Genomic DNA, 19,067 nt, shown 5'->3' with positions numbered 1-19,067 from the left:
CTGCAGAAAAGGCCCTGTTTCCTTGTTTCCATCTTCCGAACCTCCTGCAGAGGAGGCACGCAATGAAGTGCCTCATATCGCAGGGTCCTGAAGAGGAATCCTAAGCAATGCTGTGTTCTTGCAGTGTATTAAGGCAGTATCATGAATTCTGCGAATCAAGTCTATAATTCCACCAGTGCCAGGTTCTCTGTTACTTCTGAGATTTTTTTACACCCATCTCATACTGTGGCATAGTGGTGAGGGAGGTATTTTCCATTGGTGGCTTTTCTTCCTGAACCAGGTGTGGGAAACCTGTGGTTCTCCGGAAGTTATTGAACCACAGTTCACTCTATCCCTGACTAGTAACCATTCTGGCTGACTGGGACTGATGGTCATTGGAACACAACAACATCTGGAAGGCCACAGTTTAGGCACCACTGTTGTAAAAGGTGCAGTTCTGCTAGAATCCCGTGGGTCCCTCTCAGGGTTTTGTATGGCCAGTGTCTCCATGAGAATAATCTGTTGGCTTTGCCCATATGGCTCTTCCATCCACATGTGCCCTAGCAGGGTATGAGGAAGTTGTACAGTATTGTTCCTATGCATGAACGTGACATTGTTGATCACTGAACTGTCTGGGAAAGATAGTCCCTTTATAAATTCTGTTGTACCTAAATGGATGATGGAAGCATTTGGGGACCTTGTAAGCTAACTGCGGAAAGAGGTTTTTTATGCTATCTATCATGCCAACTATCTTTGCTTTGGTGAGATGTCATTCACAAGCAATATCTGCAACCAATTCATTTTGCATACCAGCATTCTTCTTTTTTTCTTTTTTTACTTGTAGGAGTGTTCCCCCTCCCCCATATCATCTGACTTGGACTTTGAGATTGGCCAGCTTGGGTTAGGGGGAACTTCTTGACCTGCCACCATCAGCTGTTGCATGGCAGGAGGTGACATGGGATCAAGTCTTCACTGTGATAGCACCCTGACTGTTGAATTCTCTCCCCTGGGAGACACCAGCTCTTAACAAAATTCCTGGGTTAAAACAGCTGTTTTCCCATCCAGTTGATTATTGAAGTCCAGAATACTGAAGGACTTAGGATGTGATAAACCATATCTATGATGGTTTTATAATTGATGAATAATTTTAATAGTTTAGTGGTTGTTTTCTCATACAAGCAGTTTTTTTGTGGTGTTTTGAAAATCACTCTGTGATTCCTCTTGTGGCAGAGGGTGCTAGAAAAGGTTCCTTAACGTCTGTGCGGGTGGCGCTGTGGGTTAAACCACAGATTCTAGGGCTTGCTGATCAGAAGGTCGGCGGTTCGAATCCCTGCGACGGGGTGAGCTCCTGTTGCTCGGTCTCTGCTCCTGCCAACCTAGCAGTTTGAAAGCACGGCAAAAGTGCAAGTAGATAAATAGGTACTGCTCCGGCAGGAAGGTAAACGGCATTTCCGTGTGCTGCTCTGGTTCGCCAGAAGCGGTTTAGTCATGCTGACCACATGACCCAGAAGCTGTACACTGGCTCCCTCGGCCTATAAAACGAGATGAGCGCCGCAACCCCAGAGTCAGCCACGACGGGACCTAATGGTCAGGGGTCCCTTTACCTGTACCTTTATGTGAACATTATGGAGTCCTTTTGCAAACATGTGTCTTCCTTGGGTTTGTAGGTACGAGAAGCTGCCCAGGCCTTGCTGTTAGCAGAATTGAGAAGAATTGAGCAGGCAGGAAGGAAGGAGACGATTGACATGTGGGCTCCGTATTTGCCACAGTACATGGACAGTGTTATCTCACGTGAGTATTTTCTGTTTAATCCAAATGTGCTTAAAAATGTGGATTTAAGAGAAGACATTTCAAGTAACAATGGAAACCAGTATATTTCATAGGGAAAGCTAGATTTCAGAGCTTGACATAGATCTCTTTCTCAGATGTCAGCATTGGATATAGGGATGTTGAAAGTCTGGGGCAAAGTAAACAAGTCCTTCAATGACAACTGTATGAATATGACAAGACATTTGTCCTTGAATTAATTCAATATTTCAAATTTACATTGTGTATATACCACCCTGATCTACCTCGAATCGGGCTGTATTGGTTACCGTAACAGACCGGTTGTATCACACCAGTCAAATTTCATCCAAATATAATGAAGTCTTTACTTTGGTGCAGACGTTTCAACCCAAGCTAGATCATTTAGTTCATTTTATTGGTGAGCAGGAATTTGTTTATTTCTAATATAGCAGACATTTTTATGACAACAAAAAACGTTTTGCCCAGCGGAATTGAATTTCCTTTTGTTGAGAGTGTTTTGTGTGTTAAATGCCAATTGATTTTTTTGGAAAGATATATAATGATCTTGTTAAATCTAAATGGGATATATAATCTAGATTTACATGGAGATACTCTGTGCTGTTTCCAAGAACAAATGTCAGTAAAAAAAATAACACTCAGTCTTTTGACCTTAAGTTTAACCCCAGCATTATTTATATTAAATAATTACATACAAGGTACATGGACAATACTTTGGGGGTGTTCGAATGTGGCAATAAACTATGTTATTTAGGTTATGAGATAGGAATGATTCTCCTTTTCAGCTGGTCCCCTTCTTTGCCTTCTTCATCTTCTTTTCTGTGGTTTCCCCCCAAAATAGTAGAATATACCTATTTATGTCCCAGCCAGCCTGTCCTTCAACCAATCAAATACGAGTGACACAGAATTCTCTTCCCCCTGAACATTTTTTCTGTGAGTGACCAAGAGTTTCTACCCACAAACAAATAAAAAGTGTAATTTTACAATCCTCTACCTCTGTATTTAAAATAACCCAGTTTTCCCAGACCAAGCCTATGTCACTAAACAACAGCCAACTCTCAACCAACAAGGAAGGATGCTTCCTATTACAACTTTAACCCTTAACCTCATACACATAAATTGCATCTAAATCAAGCACTGTTCTCTTAAACACATTTTTAAAGGTGCTTTCTCCACAGGTGTTGTTGGGTTACAATTCCCATTGGCCCCAGCCAGCATGAATGATGGGAGTTGTAGTCCAGCAACATCTGGAAGGCACCACATTAGCTGTCAATACCTAAGGTGCACTGCAGGCCCTGTCATGAGCCATGAAAACAGGTGATCAAATATAGCAGTAGGAGAGATCCCAAGAAACCAAAAAGATAGCATTATATTTCGTGAATGAAAAACTCAATAACCCCTGCATAATCTCTATCAATGGCATCTTTTTTGTATATCAATTTCTATTCCATCCTTCTAGATCCTAAGCATTATGTTTGCTTCTTTAATAGAAAAAAAAATGTATCATACAACCCAAAACAAACACAGCCAATATTTGCAAAAAGGGCTTTTGCCCATCTTGGAATAATATGCTGTGTACTATGCCATCGTACAGCTGCCTCTGGAAGTAAAAAAAAAAAAAGGTAAATGACCCCTGACAGTTAAGTCCAGTCGCGAACGACTCTGGGGTTGCAGCGCTCATCTCGCTTTACTTGCCAAGGAAGCCGACGTTTGTCTGCAGATAGTTTATCCGGGTCATGTGGCCAGCATGACCAAGACGCTTCTGGCGATACCCGAGCAGCGCACAGAAACACTGTTTACCTTCCCGCCGGAGTGGTACCTATTTATCTACTTGCACCTTTTGGCATACTTTCAAACTCCAAGTTTGGCAGGAGCTGGGACAGAACAACGGGAGCTCACCCCATCATGGGGATTTGAACTGCCAACCTGATCGGCAAGCCCTAGGCTCAGTGGTTTAGACCATAGTGCCACCTGCATCCCACCCTTTGGAAGTAGAGGGATATTATTACACCAAACCATAGGTAGCACAAGGTATGATTTGAAAAAACCATTTCAAGCAAACCATTATTTCTGTTTGTCTGATGATGTCTCAAATGACAAGGGGCAGTTTACTGAGTTAAGCTTCCTTAAACATGATTTGTTGATGGCTCCCTGATTTGTCATTGGTCCCTCGGTTCTGTCAGGATCTGGCATGGTTTGGCAGACCCAGATGGAAGAGGAGGAGGAAGGAGAAAAAGCAGAGCAGGGGCTTGAAGACTGGCACCCAGGGGTGGAAGTCCTCTCCCTGTGACTCTGGAGGAGAATCTGCCAGCTCTCTCCATTGCTCCTCCAGCAAGGCAGGGGGAAGGACTTCAGCCAGCCAGTGGGAGGGACTGAGCAGGAGGAGGGGGTGGAGTCAGAGGGCAGGGCACAGTCCTGTCGTCGAGATGCAGGTGCCATGTCTGTAGGTAGAATTAGACACCTCTACCTAGGTGGAGAGCATGTTTGAACATGCAGCCCTCCTGAAAGGTAAAGAGTGTCTTGCGAGTGATCTCACCTTGCCTTGTCCTTTAAAGCTTGGGCAGCAAGGTACGGTAACTGTTGGGACATCTTCATTGCTCCTCTTCAGTCCTACATCTCTTGTCTTGCTTGGACAAGAGAATCATTACTTCTTGGAATCATTACTTCTCGGCCCACTACTTGATGCTCAGCAGCGCCATTATTAGCCCGAATCCAGTTGTCTTCTGTATGCTCAAGGAAGAGCCACTTGTCATTGTGTTTTAGGACAGGAACGTGACAGTCATGACATCTCTGTTGAGCCTAAAAGTTCCTCATTGTAAGTGTTTACAACTTTTTTCCAGATGTAAATGTTTTTTCCTCAATACTCTTTTTTTTTTTTAGATAATTTAAGTTGAAGTTAAAAAGGTATAACTGGCTTTGTTTAATTCAGGCATGGCCAAACTTGGCCCTCCAGCTGTTTTGGGACTACAACTCCCATCATCCCTAGCTAACAGGACCAGTGGTCAGGGATGATGGGAATTGTAGTCCCAAAACAGCTGGAGGGCCAAGTTTGGTCATGCCTGGTTTAATTGGTTTGCAATTAAAATTCAGTAGGATATTTGCCAAATCTGTGCTATTCACAGACAAGAGACTGTGAGGGGAGGGACTCCATCAGGCAAGGCCTCTTTCCACCTGCCTTGCTCCACCCTCCCGTCTCTGCTTCTTATTTTGTATTGTATTGTGTTGTGCACTGTGGTTTGCTGTTGTTCTATTGATTGGAGTTTAGAAATTACTTATTGTAATTGTTGAGTGGATTTCTGTTTAATTTTGAAATGCTGATATTTAATATTATTCTATATTATTTTAATGAATGTTGAATGTTATTTTATTTGCATATTGTATATTGTATTATGCATATTGTCTTATTTATATGATGTTAGCCGCTCTGAGCCTGGCTTCAGCTGGGGAGAGCGGGATACAAATAAAATTTATTATTATTATTATTATTATTATTATTCAAGGTGGAATTCTAGAATATGGTCTTTTGACAAAATAAAATAAAGAAATAAACCCAAGCCATTGCATGGCAAGGCTTGTCTCATACGAAAGTTCATTAAATATTTTTAAGGGGAGGGGAGTTCATGTTTTTGTTGATTGTTCTTTTTTCTGTTGTAATTACAAATAAAAAATAGGTGGATAGCAGTGTTAGTGAGTACTGTTGTAGAAAATGCCCTAATATTAGTTCTACTGAAGAGCATGGTATTGATTTGTGCCATTAGTCTCTTTCTGATTTGCTGAAGAACTGAGTTGTTTTTTTTAATGCTAATGGAAATAAAGAGCTTTACAAAACACAGTGCAAGAATACGGGAACACATTTCTGCAATAAAGCAAGTGTCTAGGAAGCTTTTACAATATATATCTGTCCAAGTTTGGTTTGGTGCAGACTATGCTCATGTATATAGCATGTGTTAGGCATTGATTTATGGTACACTATTTATTTTAAGAATTTATAAACTGCACCACCATCTAAAGGTGGATTTCAGGACAGTCTGCATCAAAATTTAAAATCCACAATGCAATGTAAATCATAGACAAACAGAACTGCAAAATTGAACAGAATGAAACTAGTCAACCAACCAAAAATTGGATATGCACACATTAATCATGTCAGCTCACACATTCGTTTTTAAATAAAAAAAAGGTCAAAAACAATTATAATAAAATAAGCAATGATTAAATATAACACAGTATTAAAACAAGTCCAAATTAAAATCAAGACAAGGTCATATAGGAGGAAGAACAGATTATGAGAATAGCATAGCTCAGAGCAAAATTACAAAGCTACAGCAAGATTTAAAAGACCTTGGGGAAGTAAATGGGACGTCACCTGATGTGCAGGAAGCCATCAGAGTAGCTGTTGGGTGGGCTTTCCTAGGACACAGTATTCCATAACTTGGATATCACTGATGGAAGGACACTCTTCACTCATAGCTCCAAAACAACAACTTCCTCTTCTTTTTCTCCTTGCAAAGAAAACTCAGCAACTTTTTTGGGGTGGGGGGAGCAGGAAACTCAACAACTTTTGTGCCTGGCTTTTCATTATTTGAAATATGGCAGCCCTGGGGGCCAACAAGGACTTGCCTCCAACAAGGATGGAAGGGTCCAGGTCTGTGCTTGTCGGAAGATTCCATCTTCCAAGCACCCCAGTCTCTGGCTGTGTAGAGCTTTAAAGATCAGAGGCAGCACTTCGGATTGAGCCTGGAAACAACCTGGAAAGATGGCCAAGCATTGCAACGTGCGATCTCAGGTGGCAATTACGCAACCGTATTCTAACTTTTCAGACCATCTTCAAAGATAGTATACCCTGTAGAAGGCACTACCAAACAAAAGGTTACCAGGACATTCTCTTCCTGTGCATGTAAGGTCATAGCCGATGCACCAACATAAGCAGGTAAAATGGTGCTACCACCAACCATTTACTCCTCTGATGTTACAGATGGATCCCAAATTACTTACCTGGTCCTGAATATAGACTCCCTTGCACATGTGCTATAATGGATCGTGTCCTTCTTTTAAGAAGCAGCTTTATATATACAAACGAATATGCTAAGTGGATCTGTTGCCTCCCTAGTGCTCTGGCTTTTGAAAGGGGACAAATGCTTTATGCAGCTGTAAGAATTCAGTGGGTTGAACAGTAAATTATTATTAAAGTAGGAAATGAAAGAAAACTTGGTGGATGGTTATCAAGATGACTGATTCTAGGGTAACGTAATGTTTTCTCACTTCTGATTTCAACTGATTAATAATAAGATACTTTTAAAAAGCCAAGTTGTGCAGTTTGGGCAGCTTTGCACAAGTTTGCTCCATTTGTGTATATGTGTGTCAGAATTTGACGGTGTTATAAGGCTGCGGTGCAGAGATCCCTCTGCGCATACCCTGCGCATACTGAGGAGCCTTGTAGGGCAGCATCGAATGAGATGGAAAAGGTCCTGCTGAAAGGGAATAGTTTCTCCTCTTCTGCACTCCTGTGGGTGCTGGTGGAGAAGCAATTTGGGTGCAAGTGCTTTTCCCGTACTTTTGCACAGGTTTTCCTGGATCCTGATCTCACCCTTTTTTGTATTCTTGCCTTTGCCAACGACTCTTTTGCCTTATTTGGTATGCAGGATGGATGCCGCTAAAGGAAGAATTTAAGGTTTCGCACAGAATCATTCCCAGATTAGTAGGGTTCTTCTCTTGGTCTGTTGCTGATTAAGGCAGGTGAAGAAGGGAAGGAATGATGACCTGGTGTAATGGTAGTTGATTGCCGCTCTGACTTTCATTACTGTGTCCTGTTTTTGTAAGAGGAGTGCCCCCCCCCCCACTGGAACAAGTTAATTCATGCTTTCTGATGGAGGAAGTTGAGCCAAGTTTCTTCTTCTTTGCTTTCTGGGTCTAGATCCTGAAATGGAGAAGTTTCGGATGCAGCTCTGGAGGGTCGGAGTTCAAAGCAAGAGCAGTTGTCATTTCGTTTTTTCCCATTCATTGTCAAAATTTAGTATCATTACTAAACTACAAGTCCCTTAACTATTAGAGATAATGGTGCTGGCTATAAATCTAGACACTCGGGATGAATTACCCATTCTTCAGGATACACGGTATATTTTGTACTTTGTAAAGCTCTTGGAAGCTTATGTTGATGTCGAGCGGTATATAAATAAATATTAATAAATACACAGTGATACTGTTGATTACACACCTGGTAGTAATTATCATTACTCAATAACTGCAGTGTTAGGGCTGCAATCCTAATCCAGTTGTACGCAGTGCAATTTATTTCCAAGCGAATATGCATAGAGTTGCACTACAGATGACGGGCTGCATCGGAAACAGTTGTCTTGGATTAGGCTGTAAAGCTCAACCCTTAAGAAGTCTGTGCATAGCCCACTGATCTAGCACCTTAGCCATTTTATATATGTCAGACTACAATCCTGTACCCAATTTACCTGGGAATAACGGGAACCGAAGCTTACTTCTGAGTAGGGTTGCACTGTTAACAGAAAGCATTCAATATACTACTAGAAATATCTGCGTTCGTTTCTCCAGCAAATCTACTGATGCACACAAATCTTAAATATTGGGTGAGCTGTTAAGGATTTTCATAAAGGAATGTAAAATCCAGCTATGTTCTTTGTACGCCTGCAATTTTTCACCTGCCAAATACCTTACTCATTTAACATTTATTGTAGCAATTCTGTGGTCTAGTAACCTCTCTTACTCATATTTTTCATAGTTTATGTTTACAGCTTAATTCTCTAAAAGCCCTGGCTGTATGAAGTGATTGCTTCCTCAATTAGTTCAACACTTGTACCTTTTAAAATCCATTTGTTGGCTATGAATATATAAAACAAACACTGAGATTTAATCAGTGTAATGTACTGATGTAACTATATTTTGCTTTTAGAAGCATTACATTTTCATATACAGTAATCACAGTGTTTCTTCTGCAGTTTAAGAGCAGTTTGTCATCTTTTAGTTCCTTTACAAATCCATATGTCTTAAGACTGCAAAGAACCTGTGGCAGTTCGTGGGTTCTCTTCCAACAAACCATCATAATTGGCATCACTGGCGTAAATATATACATGCATTGACAGAGCAATGAGATCCAGATTAGTTTTTTCCATCTATGAGTGCTGGAAGTCAACTTTGATATGTCCATATGAAGACAATATAGGATTTGGAGGAGGCGCACATATATATACACACACACACACACACACACACAGTGGTACCTCGGGATTCGAACGGGATCCGTTCTGGAGCCCTGTTCGCATCCTGAACAGAATGTAAGACGCGACTGTGCGTGTGTGGGTCGCGTTTTGCCGCTTCTGCACATGCGCATGACGTCATTTTGACCGTCTGCACATGCGCGAGCTGCGAAACCCAGAAGTAACGCGCTCCGTTACTTCCAGGTCTCCACGGAGCGCAACCTGAAAATACTTATCCTGACGCGTATTTATCCTGAGGTATGACTGTATTAAGAAACAGAAGAACCAGTGATGGAAGGCAGTCAACATGAACTAACACAAACACATTTTAATGCTACAGAAAATTAAAATACAGAGGAAAATGAGCATTTAAAATTGGTACAAAACTTAGTATTGATTTGGAGATTTCTAGAAATGCTGAGAAACAGAAAAAGTTGGGCGAGAAACCATTGGTCTCAAGTGGCCGAGAGCCAGGTGCAAAATGTGCCTGTTACCTGTGGTGTAGTGGTTAAGAGCAGTGGACTCGTAATCTGGGGAACCGGGTTCGCTTCCCCACTCCTCCACATGCAGCTGCTGGGTGACCTTGGGCTAGTCACACTTCTCTGAAGTCTCTCAGCCCCACTCACCTCACAGAGTGTTTGTTGTGGGGGAGGAAGAAGGGAAAGGAGAATGTTAGCCGCTTTGAGACTCCTTCGGGTAGTAATAAAGCGGGATATCAAATCCAAACTCTTCTCTTCTTCAAATGCTGAGCATAGGGTATATCCCTTGGAAGTTTTGAGGGGTAGATGGCAGCCTTTAATGAAGAAAATTGCAGAAGATAGGCCAGATAGGTTGAGGCTCTTCAGCATGAAATACCTTGTGGCCACTTCAACTTCTAGAGGGTTAAATTCATACTGTTTCCCCTTTCTCCCATTAATGATACTGGTGAAGACTTATTTGCAAGGAAATTAGGAAGTCAGTGGTTGTATCTGTAAGGCAAGCATGATCAAGACTGATCAAATAAGGATGGTCAAATATGGGGCATTCCCCATATTTGAGCTGAGTGGGGATTTGAATCCTGCCTCCCTCCCATCCTAGTCCAATGCCCTAACCTAGGGTTGCCATATTTCAGAAACCCAGGACAAAGCGCAGCCTTTCAGATATTCCTCCCAGATGTCAATTCCGCCCTTGAAATCCTGGGGATGTCTGGGAAAATCCAGACATAATGGCAGCCCTATCTAACCACTATACCACACAGGCTTTTTGTTTATGTGGTGCCGACATCACCTTTACCTGCTCCATCTCCCCCTGTAGCACAATTGCTACATTTTGGGCAGATTTTCCCCAGCTCTTTAGAGGAGAAATGGGTGGGTATCTGGACACCCCGTCAAACCACAGAAATATATTGCTTTTGAATCAGATGAGTGGATCAGCATAGAAGGAATTGTAATCAAATTAATAATTGGATCCCGGCCCCTAACTAAGCACATTAGTCTATTGAGAACTTACAGTCATCCCCTTTAGGAGAAATTCGGATTGTATATAATTTTATACTTTCCTTTTAACTTCTTGTATAGCCTGCTGTGATGTCATAGCGAGAGGATTATGACTCTAGGTGAAAGATGAACAGCAGGCCCAGATGAGCTCTCATAGAAATGTACTCCCAATCCTCCCCTACCGTTTTGGTAATAAGCAGAACATACAGGAAAAACCGAGTGGGATGTTTTGGGACTTGAACATGTTTTTCTTTGCTTCTCCTTTTCTCCTTTGTTTTTATTTTAAAGGTTTAATTTTTAAAAGCTGCTTTGGGTGGGAGCTAGGGTGATTGGCTTTTTGTAACTGCTTTAGTCCTGATGGTGAGCAGTATCCGTCTCTTCCACATAAAACACATTTTCTCTCTCTTCCAAAACAGCTGTACAACTCTTGCACCCTGCTTGTCATGGGCATAGATTGTGTGCAGTCGCTCCTTGCGCAGCCAACTCCAAAATCATTGAATTGTGCCATATATTATTCCATTCTCTTTTTGAATTAAAAGGGCAGCTCGGGGGGGGGGCAGAGGGGGAGAAGAGAGATGGAAAGCCAATGTTGCTGGATAGAATGAAACAAAAGAATTTTTTAAATGGAGGCAATAAATACGTTTATAAAAGTTGATAATGAATTATCAGCAGGGTTCCCTGGCTCAACAAAAACCAAACATTATAGGTTGTAATTTTGTGCACAGTTTCCTGGGAGTAAAACTCATTTAATTCAGTGGGGTTTCCTTCTGAGTAGACACGCTTCGGATTGTGCCCTTCACAAAGTATCATGTTAAATTCCGATAAGCAGATGATGCGAGGTATTACTCAGTGTGCCCAGTTCAATTACTTGGCAATTTTATGATAATTCATCTATGCATTTAGATTATGCTTTAGTTCAGTTCTGATCGGTTTTTTCTTCGCACACGCATATACACAGTGCTTTCTTTCTAGAAAAATAGGTACCCTCACCATGAAGTTGTTACAGTAAGTGCCACACTTTTAAACAAAAAACAAAACAAAACAAAACAGGTGCTGGCACTGTGTGCCCTTGAGTACCCCCTTTTTTAAAAAAAGTGCTGCTATATTCCAGTAAGGTTAAAGGTAAAGGGACCCCTGACCATTAGGTCCAGTCATTAACGACTCTGGGGTTGCGGCGCTCATCTCGCTTTATTGGGTGAGGGAGCCGGCGTACAGCTTCCAGGTCATGTGGCCAGCATGACTAAGCCACTTCTGGCGAACCAGAGCAGTGCACGGAAACGCCGTTTACCTTCCTGCCGGAGCGGTACCTATTTATCTACTTGCACTTTTGACGTGCTTTCAAACTGCTAGGTTGGCAGGAGCAGGGACCGAGCAACGGGAGCTCACCCCATCACGGGGATTTGAACCGCCAACCTTCTGATCGGCAAGTCCTAGGCTCTGTGGTTTAACCCACAGCGCCTTTCCAGTAAGGTAAAAAAAGGCAAAGGACCCCTGGGCAGTTAAGTCCAGTCAAAGGCAACTATGGGGTTGCAGCGCTCATCTTGCTTTCAGGCCGATGGAGCCGGCGTTTTCTGTAGACAGCTTTCTGGATCATGTGGCCAGCAGGACTAAACTGCTCCTGGCGCAACGGAACACCGTGATGGAAACCAGAGCGCATGGATATGCCCTTTACCTTCCCGCTGCAGCGGAACCTATTTATCTACTCGCACTGGTGTGCTTTTGAACTGCTAGGTTGGCAGGAGCTGGGATTGAACAACGGGAGCTCACCCCATCACTGGGATTCGAACCACCAACTTTCTGAACATCAAGCCCAAGAGGCTCAGTGGTTTAGACCGCAGTGCCACCCGCGTCCCTTATTCCAGTATGTCACCATCAACATAGCACGGTGATATGTCTTTGTGTCCGACAGACAAAAGATCCTTATTCTACTTCTACACATTTGATAGCTGTCTTTCTCCGTCCACAAGGAAAGCAGCATGTTGGGGAGAAACATGGAAGCTCATTGGCAAGCTGGATTTCTGGTAGGACTCTGCCTAGTGCGGCAGAGTAAGATTTGGGTACCTCCGTCTTCCTGTGCATAGCCCCAGTGTCCTCTTCTATCCCCCTGGTTCTTATTACTGCTGTTACTTGTGACGGTGTCATCTGTGGCCTTTCGTGCTGGCACCATATTTGTTTTCTGCAAATAGTCCAATTAAGCTGCTGCGTCTGCAGTATCTGTACGGTTCCAGTGGCTTGGAAATGACTGGGAAGGTTACTTGTCAGCCTCAGGGAAGGGGAAATCCTCCCTTGCGAACATTTGGTGATTTGCATCATGAACACTGGCTGATTCAGTTCCTTCTAGATTTTCATCCATAGTATTTCATAGGGCAGTCTTGTTTTCTGACTGGAAAATTGGACACTGTCTCTTAAGGCATGCATATATATATATATATATATATGCAGGTTTTGGTGTCTTCGGGTGTCTTCCCGTGTAAGAGTTGGGGTGTCTAGGCGACGTTTCGACGAGGTCTCACTCGTCATCTTCAGGCTGGTGCTTTCGGCTTCTTGTTACTGGAACAGAGCAGGATCTCAGTGTTTGAGTTCCTATAAATACTGTTGAGGGGGTGTGGTGTATAGCCTCCAACGTTCTGGGCAGAGAGGAAGTTCCCAGGTTAGTGTGTCTTTTCTTCTTTTGTTCATTAATTACTTGAGGGATATCTTGAGTGATTTCTTGAGTGATATTCTGAGTACCACTTAGGAGGGTCATTAGGTGTGGATTAGTTGCTAAAGCTTTCGTGTCTTGACCTCTTGACCTTGTGAAGAGTTTTTTCTGAGAAGATGGCTGTACTGCACTTAGTTGTGCTCTGGCTTGGCTTCGTGTATAGGGGCGAGCTGTGGTTTTGTGCACTGCAATCCCTACACAGATCTGGCTGGCACAGGGCTTTCGTAGATTTTCACGGGTATAGGAATGCAGGTTTTGGTGTCTTCGGGTGTCTTCCCGTGTAAGAGTTGGGGTGTCTAGGCGACGTTTCGACGAGGTCTCACTCGTCATCTTCAGGCTGGTGCTTTCGGCTTCTTGTTCCAGTAACAAGAAGCCGAAAGCACCAGCCTGAAGATGACGAGTGAGACCTCGTCGAAACGTCGCCTAGACACCCCAACTCTTACACGGGAAGACACCCGAAGACACCAAAACCTGCATATATATATATATATATATATATATATATATATATATATATATATATATAGCTCCTGAAACCCAAAATCAGCATTCACAGCATTGTCAGGGGGTGGGGAAATAAGTGCATATATCAGCATTTTTCCCTGTTGTCAATTGTTAGGGTTTTGTGTTTTGTTTTCTTCGTTTTTGCAAAAAGAGATATTTTTAAGCATGGATGTTAATCTGTTCATGCTATCTGAATTTCCTTGTATGCACAGTTCTTAAAGTTACTGCACCATTGTATTCTGCCTAATCATTGATGTGGTGAAATGTTGGGGTCCTGTGTGAACCTTAGAAAATGCTATTTTCATTATAGCTACAAGAGGGTCAAATTGGTCTGTATGTAATGTTGGTTCTTCAAATCGAAATGCATTTTGAAAGGACTCCCCCCCCCCCCGGTGTGTGTGTTTATATATACACACACACACAGACACATATTTTTCGGTCAGAGCAACATCTTTTCTTAAAATGTGAAAATGATTGTTTTCTAGAATATAACACTGGATGTACTTGAAATCTTTGAGCACTCGATTTGTCCAGCAGGCAATAGAAATTCTGATATATTTTATATGTCTGATGGTGCTGCAGATAGAAAGAAATGGCTACTGTGTCTTTAATGGAAAGCAAAAGGTTATCTTTCTGTGGCCTTTGTGTATATGTGCTGATGTGGATGTAGGCAGCCAGACAGGCAATGTGTGCAAAGAGACTAGGGAACCGACTGTGGATCGATAGAAATAGTGTGAAGTGAATTAATGTGAGGCAGGCAGTCTGTCTGTCATAAGGATTGCAGGGAATGTGGGGCAGTACTGGTCAGTCACTGCAGAAATCTCTTTCCAATAAATTTAAACCTTCTGTCTGGAAATAAACTATAGACAAACTTGCACCTCCCATACTGTTAAATTCTTATTCATTTAGATAGTATTTTCACAAAAACTGTGAATACACTAACAAAACAACCCAAAAAAGAAAAATATTTGCAGGATGCTTTATATGAAATGAGCTTTGCACCTTTGAAATGATCCTGTATATCCACATTAGCACTCCAAAAGAAAAAGCAATAAATTCTTTATAGCAAGTATGATTCTGTCCCTATGTATCAATACCTGCTTCTTTCAAATTAAGCCTGCAATCCTGCGCACAGCTACATGTGCACGAGTCGTATTGACTTTAAGTACACATAACAGTTCTTGGGATTCCAGCCTACAGCTTTGCATTATTATGAAGCCTTACAGCAGGGCGTATTCAGAGCTGTACTTTGAAATTTTCGCAGAGCTTTCAGTTGAATATTGGGTCGTGGATATTCAAAATGGAGAAGGTCACATCAGAAATGTTAGTCCAATAAGATCTAATTTTTAGTAATTCAGAGAACTGAATGCAATTCAGATATGTAAGCTCTTAAAAGTGGTTGATACAAAGAAGTGTGTGTGTGGGGGGGGGGTCTTGGTAAGGGGGTGGGAGGAATTTTTCTGCACCCTGTGTTAGAGGTGGCCTGCCCTCTCTTTGGGATCTTCGAGTCAATGGTAAAGGAGTCAATGAACAGTATCCAACTACCTTATTCCTTCACTGCAATGATTTGTGCATGCAAAGCGGAACTTTTCCCATGCACTCCATAAATGAGGATTTTTCTCCCAACCCTCTAGAGCAGATTTGGGGAGGGCACAGGGTGATCATGGGAAGAGGCAGAGTGTTCTGTTGTGCAAGCAAAAATACTGATGGAACATGTAAGTTGGATGCCATCCGCTGTTACTTGCTAGGTTTTGCGAAAGGCTTTGGCATTCTGCTGAGTTCCTGGATAGCCCCAGCCTCTGGAATCCTGATTGGTGCATGTAAATATCATTAGGTTCCTCTGCTTGGGCTACTGACTTACGTGCCTTTAGTTCTGCATGCTCCCTGCCTGCATTGATCCTGCTATTTACTACGCTTTGCTGTTTCTTACTGTTCCTAATCCCTGCTATTTTTGTGGCGTTAGCTCCTTATTTTCTGAATTCCCCTTTGCCCCTCATCTCATGAACAAAACTCTCTGCTATTGGTTTGTGCTTGACTCGTGGATTCTCTTCTGAACCCACCATTCGGCTAATTGCTTTGCCCAGATTTCTGATCCAGCTTCTGTTAGCCCACGGTATATCGTGCTTCGTCTGATTCTGATTTAGTTTACACTTCCCATCTCCACTGAGTCTCTAATCCTGACAGCTGCCCATCCTCCAGTCTCAGATGCTTGTGATGTTGACAAAGGTTTGCTGCAGTTCTGGCCAGCACCTGAACCCCGCCACCCCTTGCTAGGTCTGCAAGCAAGATTTCTTTTCTTTTCTTTTTGCCACAGTTGCCACTTTTGCTACACCACATTTTCTTCTAAACGGGAAGCCAGAGGAGGGGGCTGAATTGAGCCAAAACACTTCTGAATGACGAACCCATTTAATCCTTGTGGGTGCTAAGAGTCCAGTGATAATGGTGGGAAGCTTGTCTTACATATAAGCTGGTCTCCTAAAACATTTTTTTTTAAACATTATGCCTGATAGTCCCTGAATGAGTCTTTGCAAAATGTCTTAGGTTGATTCCATGCCTACCTGCTCAACACTCTGACATGAAATGATAACTCATGTATGTAAAGCATTGAACTGTTCAATGGAGGCAGTTCATACTTAAATCACTGAGTGCCATTTGAGTAATGAGATGCTAAATGCTGCTCCTATGCACTGGTGGCATGCCCTGGGCTTCCCTTCACCAAATTGCCCATCTGCATCAAATACCATTGAAGCAGTGTCTAGTTCTGATATGTTACCTCTTACTTAAGGGTTGCATTGTGTTCTTGCAGTAGTGGAGCCCTTCCAGCATCAGCTACAACCTGATACAGATGGAGCCTCCAGCACCGATGTTCTGCTTATTTATTAGACAGTTTCTACACAGCCACATCACTGTGGTCTAAACCACTGAGCCTCTTGGGCTTGCCAATCAGAAGGTTGGTGATTCGAATCCCCGCGACAGGGTGAGCTCCTGTTGTTCGGTCCCAGCTCCTGCCAACCTAGCAGTTCAAAAGCATGTCAAAAGTGCAAGTAGATAAATAGGTAAATGGCGTTTTCGTGTGCTGCTCTGGCTTCGGTGTTCCGTTGGGCCAGAAGCGGTTTAGTCATGCTGGCTACATGACCCGGAAAAACTGTCTGTGGACAAACGCTGACTCCCTTTTACAGAGCCACATAGCTCCGTAGGGTTCTTGTGGTGGTGTACATCACATCAGAAAACATTGTAAAATGGCTACCATCAGAAGTAGCTCACTGAGTGTGTGGCCTTAGGCTGGTCTCTCACTCTCAGCCAAACCTACCTCACAGGGCTATTGTGAGGATAAAGTGGGGAAAAGGAAAACCATGTACACCACCTTGAGCTACTTGGAGGAAAAGGCAGTATATAGATGTAATAAATAAAGAATGGCTTCTACTCCGCCCCCCAAGATGTTTCTAAAATAATCTCATTATTGAGCAGCTGATCAATTTGTTCAAAAGAATAAGGCCATGTTTTAAAACACCAGAATAATAATTTCTACCATTTTATTTCAAAAAGAGTATAAGAGTTGGCCTGATTAACTGCTCTGGGAAGAGAATTCCATTATGGTGGCACCACCACCACTAAGGCCCCGTTGCTGGTCTTGACTAGTATAGCAACAGTTAAAAGGAAGTTGGAGCTAGGCCTCATCTACTGATCTTAATCCTCAAATAGACTAAAGTTTCCTCCCAGCCTGCAGGAAACAGGTATGGCAACAAACGACTTAAAAGAATAGAAAATATAGGCAAACTATTAGTCTGGAGGACAAGAAGAACGGAGTAGGACTTCTCCCATCCTGTACTGAAGTAACCACTTTGCGTCACATCCACTGTATTTTAGACATCAATTATTTATTCCTTATTTCGTATATAAAATAAACTTATTTGTTGGATTTGCTCTTTATTGGTTATCTAGAAAGCACCGGAGAATAGGAAGGTCAGGCTTGGTAATGCATGCTCTTGTTCATTGACTTTATTTCAAAAAAGAAGCCATATTTCACAGTCTGTCTCCATCTGATTTATTTCTGTTTTTCACATTCTCTGTTCTTTTCTCCTTTTCCCCCCCTCTGGGTTGCTGCGGCTGTCTTCTTTTTTTATTATTTATGATTCCCCCCCCCTCTCCATGGAGATTCGGATGAAATCTCACAGATGATTTGTTTTGTGAATAATAAATATTATTCCCAGCTTTTGAATGTTAAATATAAGCTTGTCTAAGCAGTGGTTTCAACGGAAGCTATGAATGCTTTCTAAAGAGTACTTTCGCACTTGCCACCAGCACTTCCTTGTTAGTTTAGAAGAGGGGTGGGTAGTCTTTTTGTACTTGAGGGCCACAATCCCTTGTGAGCATCCTCCTGGATGCCACATGCTGGGAGTGGAGGGGCCAGAGTAACCACTGTGAATTTTACATTTTGTACAGCAGTCTAGTTTCTACCCACACTCGCACAGCCCTCTCCATAGCCCTCTCCACCCTTTCTCCAGGCAAGCGCAAGACAGCATCATACCTTTCACTCTAGGCAGTCACTCAAGGGGGGTGAAAAACAGGACTGGTGAGGGATGTGGCCAGGGAAGAGTCTCAAGGGCCAGATAGAGAGACCTGGGTTGATGCATTTGGCCCCAAGCCCATGTCTTAGCTCATAATTAAAAGGTAAAGCGACCCCTGACCATTAGGTCCAGTCAAGGCCGACTCTGGGGTTGCGGCGCTCATCTCACTTTACTGGCCGAGGGAGCTGGCATACAGCTGGTCATGTGGCCAGCATGGCTAAGCCACTTCTGGCGAACCAAGGCAGTGCATGGAAACACCGTTTACCTTCCCGCCAGAGTGGTACCTATTTATCTACTTGCACTTTGATGTGCTTTCAAACTTCTAGGTTGGCAGGAGCAGGGACCAAGCAACAGGAGCTTACCCCATTGCGGGGATTCAAACCGCTGACCTTCTGATCGGCAAGTCCTAGGCTCTGTGGTTTAACCCACAGCGCCACCCGCGTCCTCCTCCGGCTCATAATTGCTTTGCAATAAATAAAGGCTTATTTAATGACATAGTCTTGCTGATAAGTTCCTTCTGTGAAACGAGGCTGTGCAATTTAATGCGGCCAACCACAGATTTTCTACTTCTGGGATGGGGTGGGGTTGTGAAAGAATGGTGAAACTTGAACATAGGAACCTCTGTGTTGCTTGTTAAATTATATTCACTTTGAGAATTGTGTGTGCGGATTTCAAATGTGTGAATGATTTCATATAGTCTTTACATTGGCCTGGATTTTTAAATGACTCTGTGCAAAATAAAATGGGGGCACTCCAAAAGTTCTAATTGGGACATGCATTACTTCCACCTCCTCTGCTTAATTCTGGAGTG

General features: G+C 42.7%; 1 protein-coding gene across 4 annotated transcripts in view; it reads left to right on the top strand.

Annotated features, from left to right (window-relative positions):
* WDR7 (WD repeat domain 7) overlaps positions 1-19,067 on the top strand; it is a 221,194-nt gene that overhangs the window by 57,287 nt on the left and 144,840 nt on the right. For all 4 annotated transcript variants that reach the window (XM_081212629.1, XM_081212627.1, XM_081212628.1 and 1 more), the window contains one exon: positions 1,647-1,770. In XM_081212629.1, coding sequence (XP_081068755.1) covers positions 1,647-1,770 — 124 coding nt within the window. The remainder of the gene's footprint in view (positions 1-1,646; positions 1,771-19,067) is intronic.

Source organism: Podarcis bocagei (genome assembly GCF_964188305.1).
Source record: "Podarcis bocagei genome assembly, chromosome: 11".
In the NCBI taxonomy this organism is placed as follows: domain Eukaryota; kingdom Metazoa; phylum Chordata; class Lepidosauria; order Squamata; family Lacertidae; genus Podarcis; species Podarcis bocagei.
This window is presented reverse-complemented; position numbering and strand designations above follow the sequence as displayed.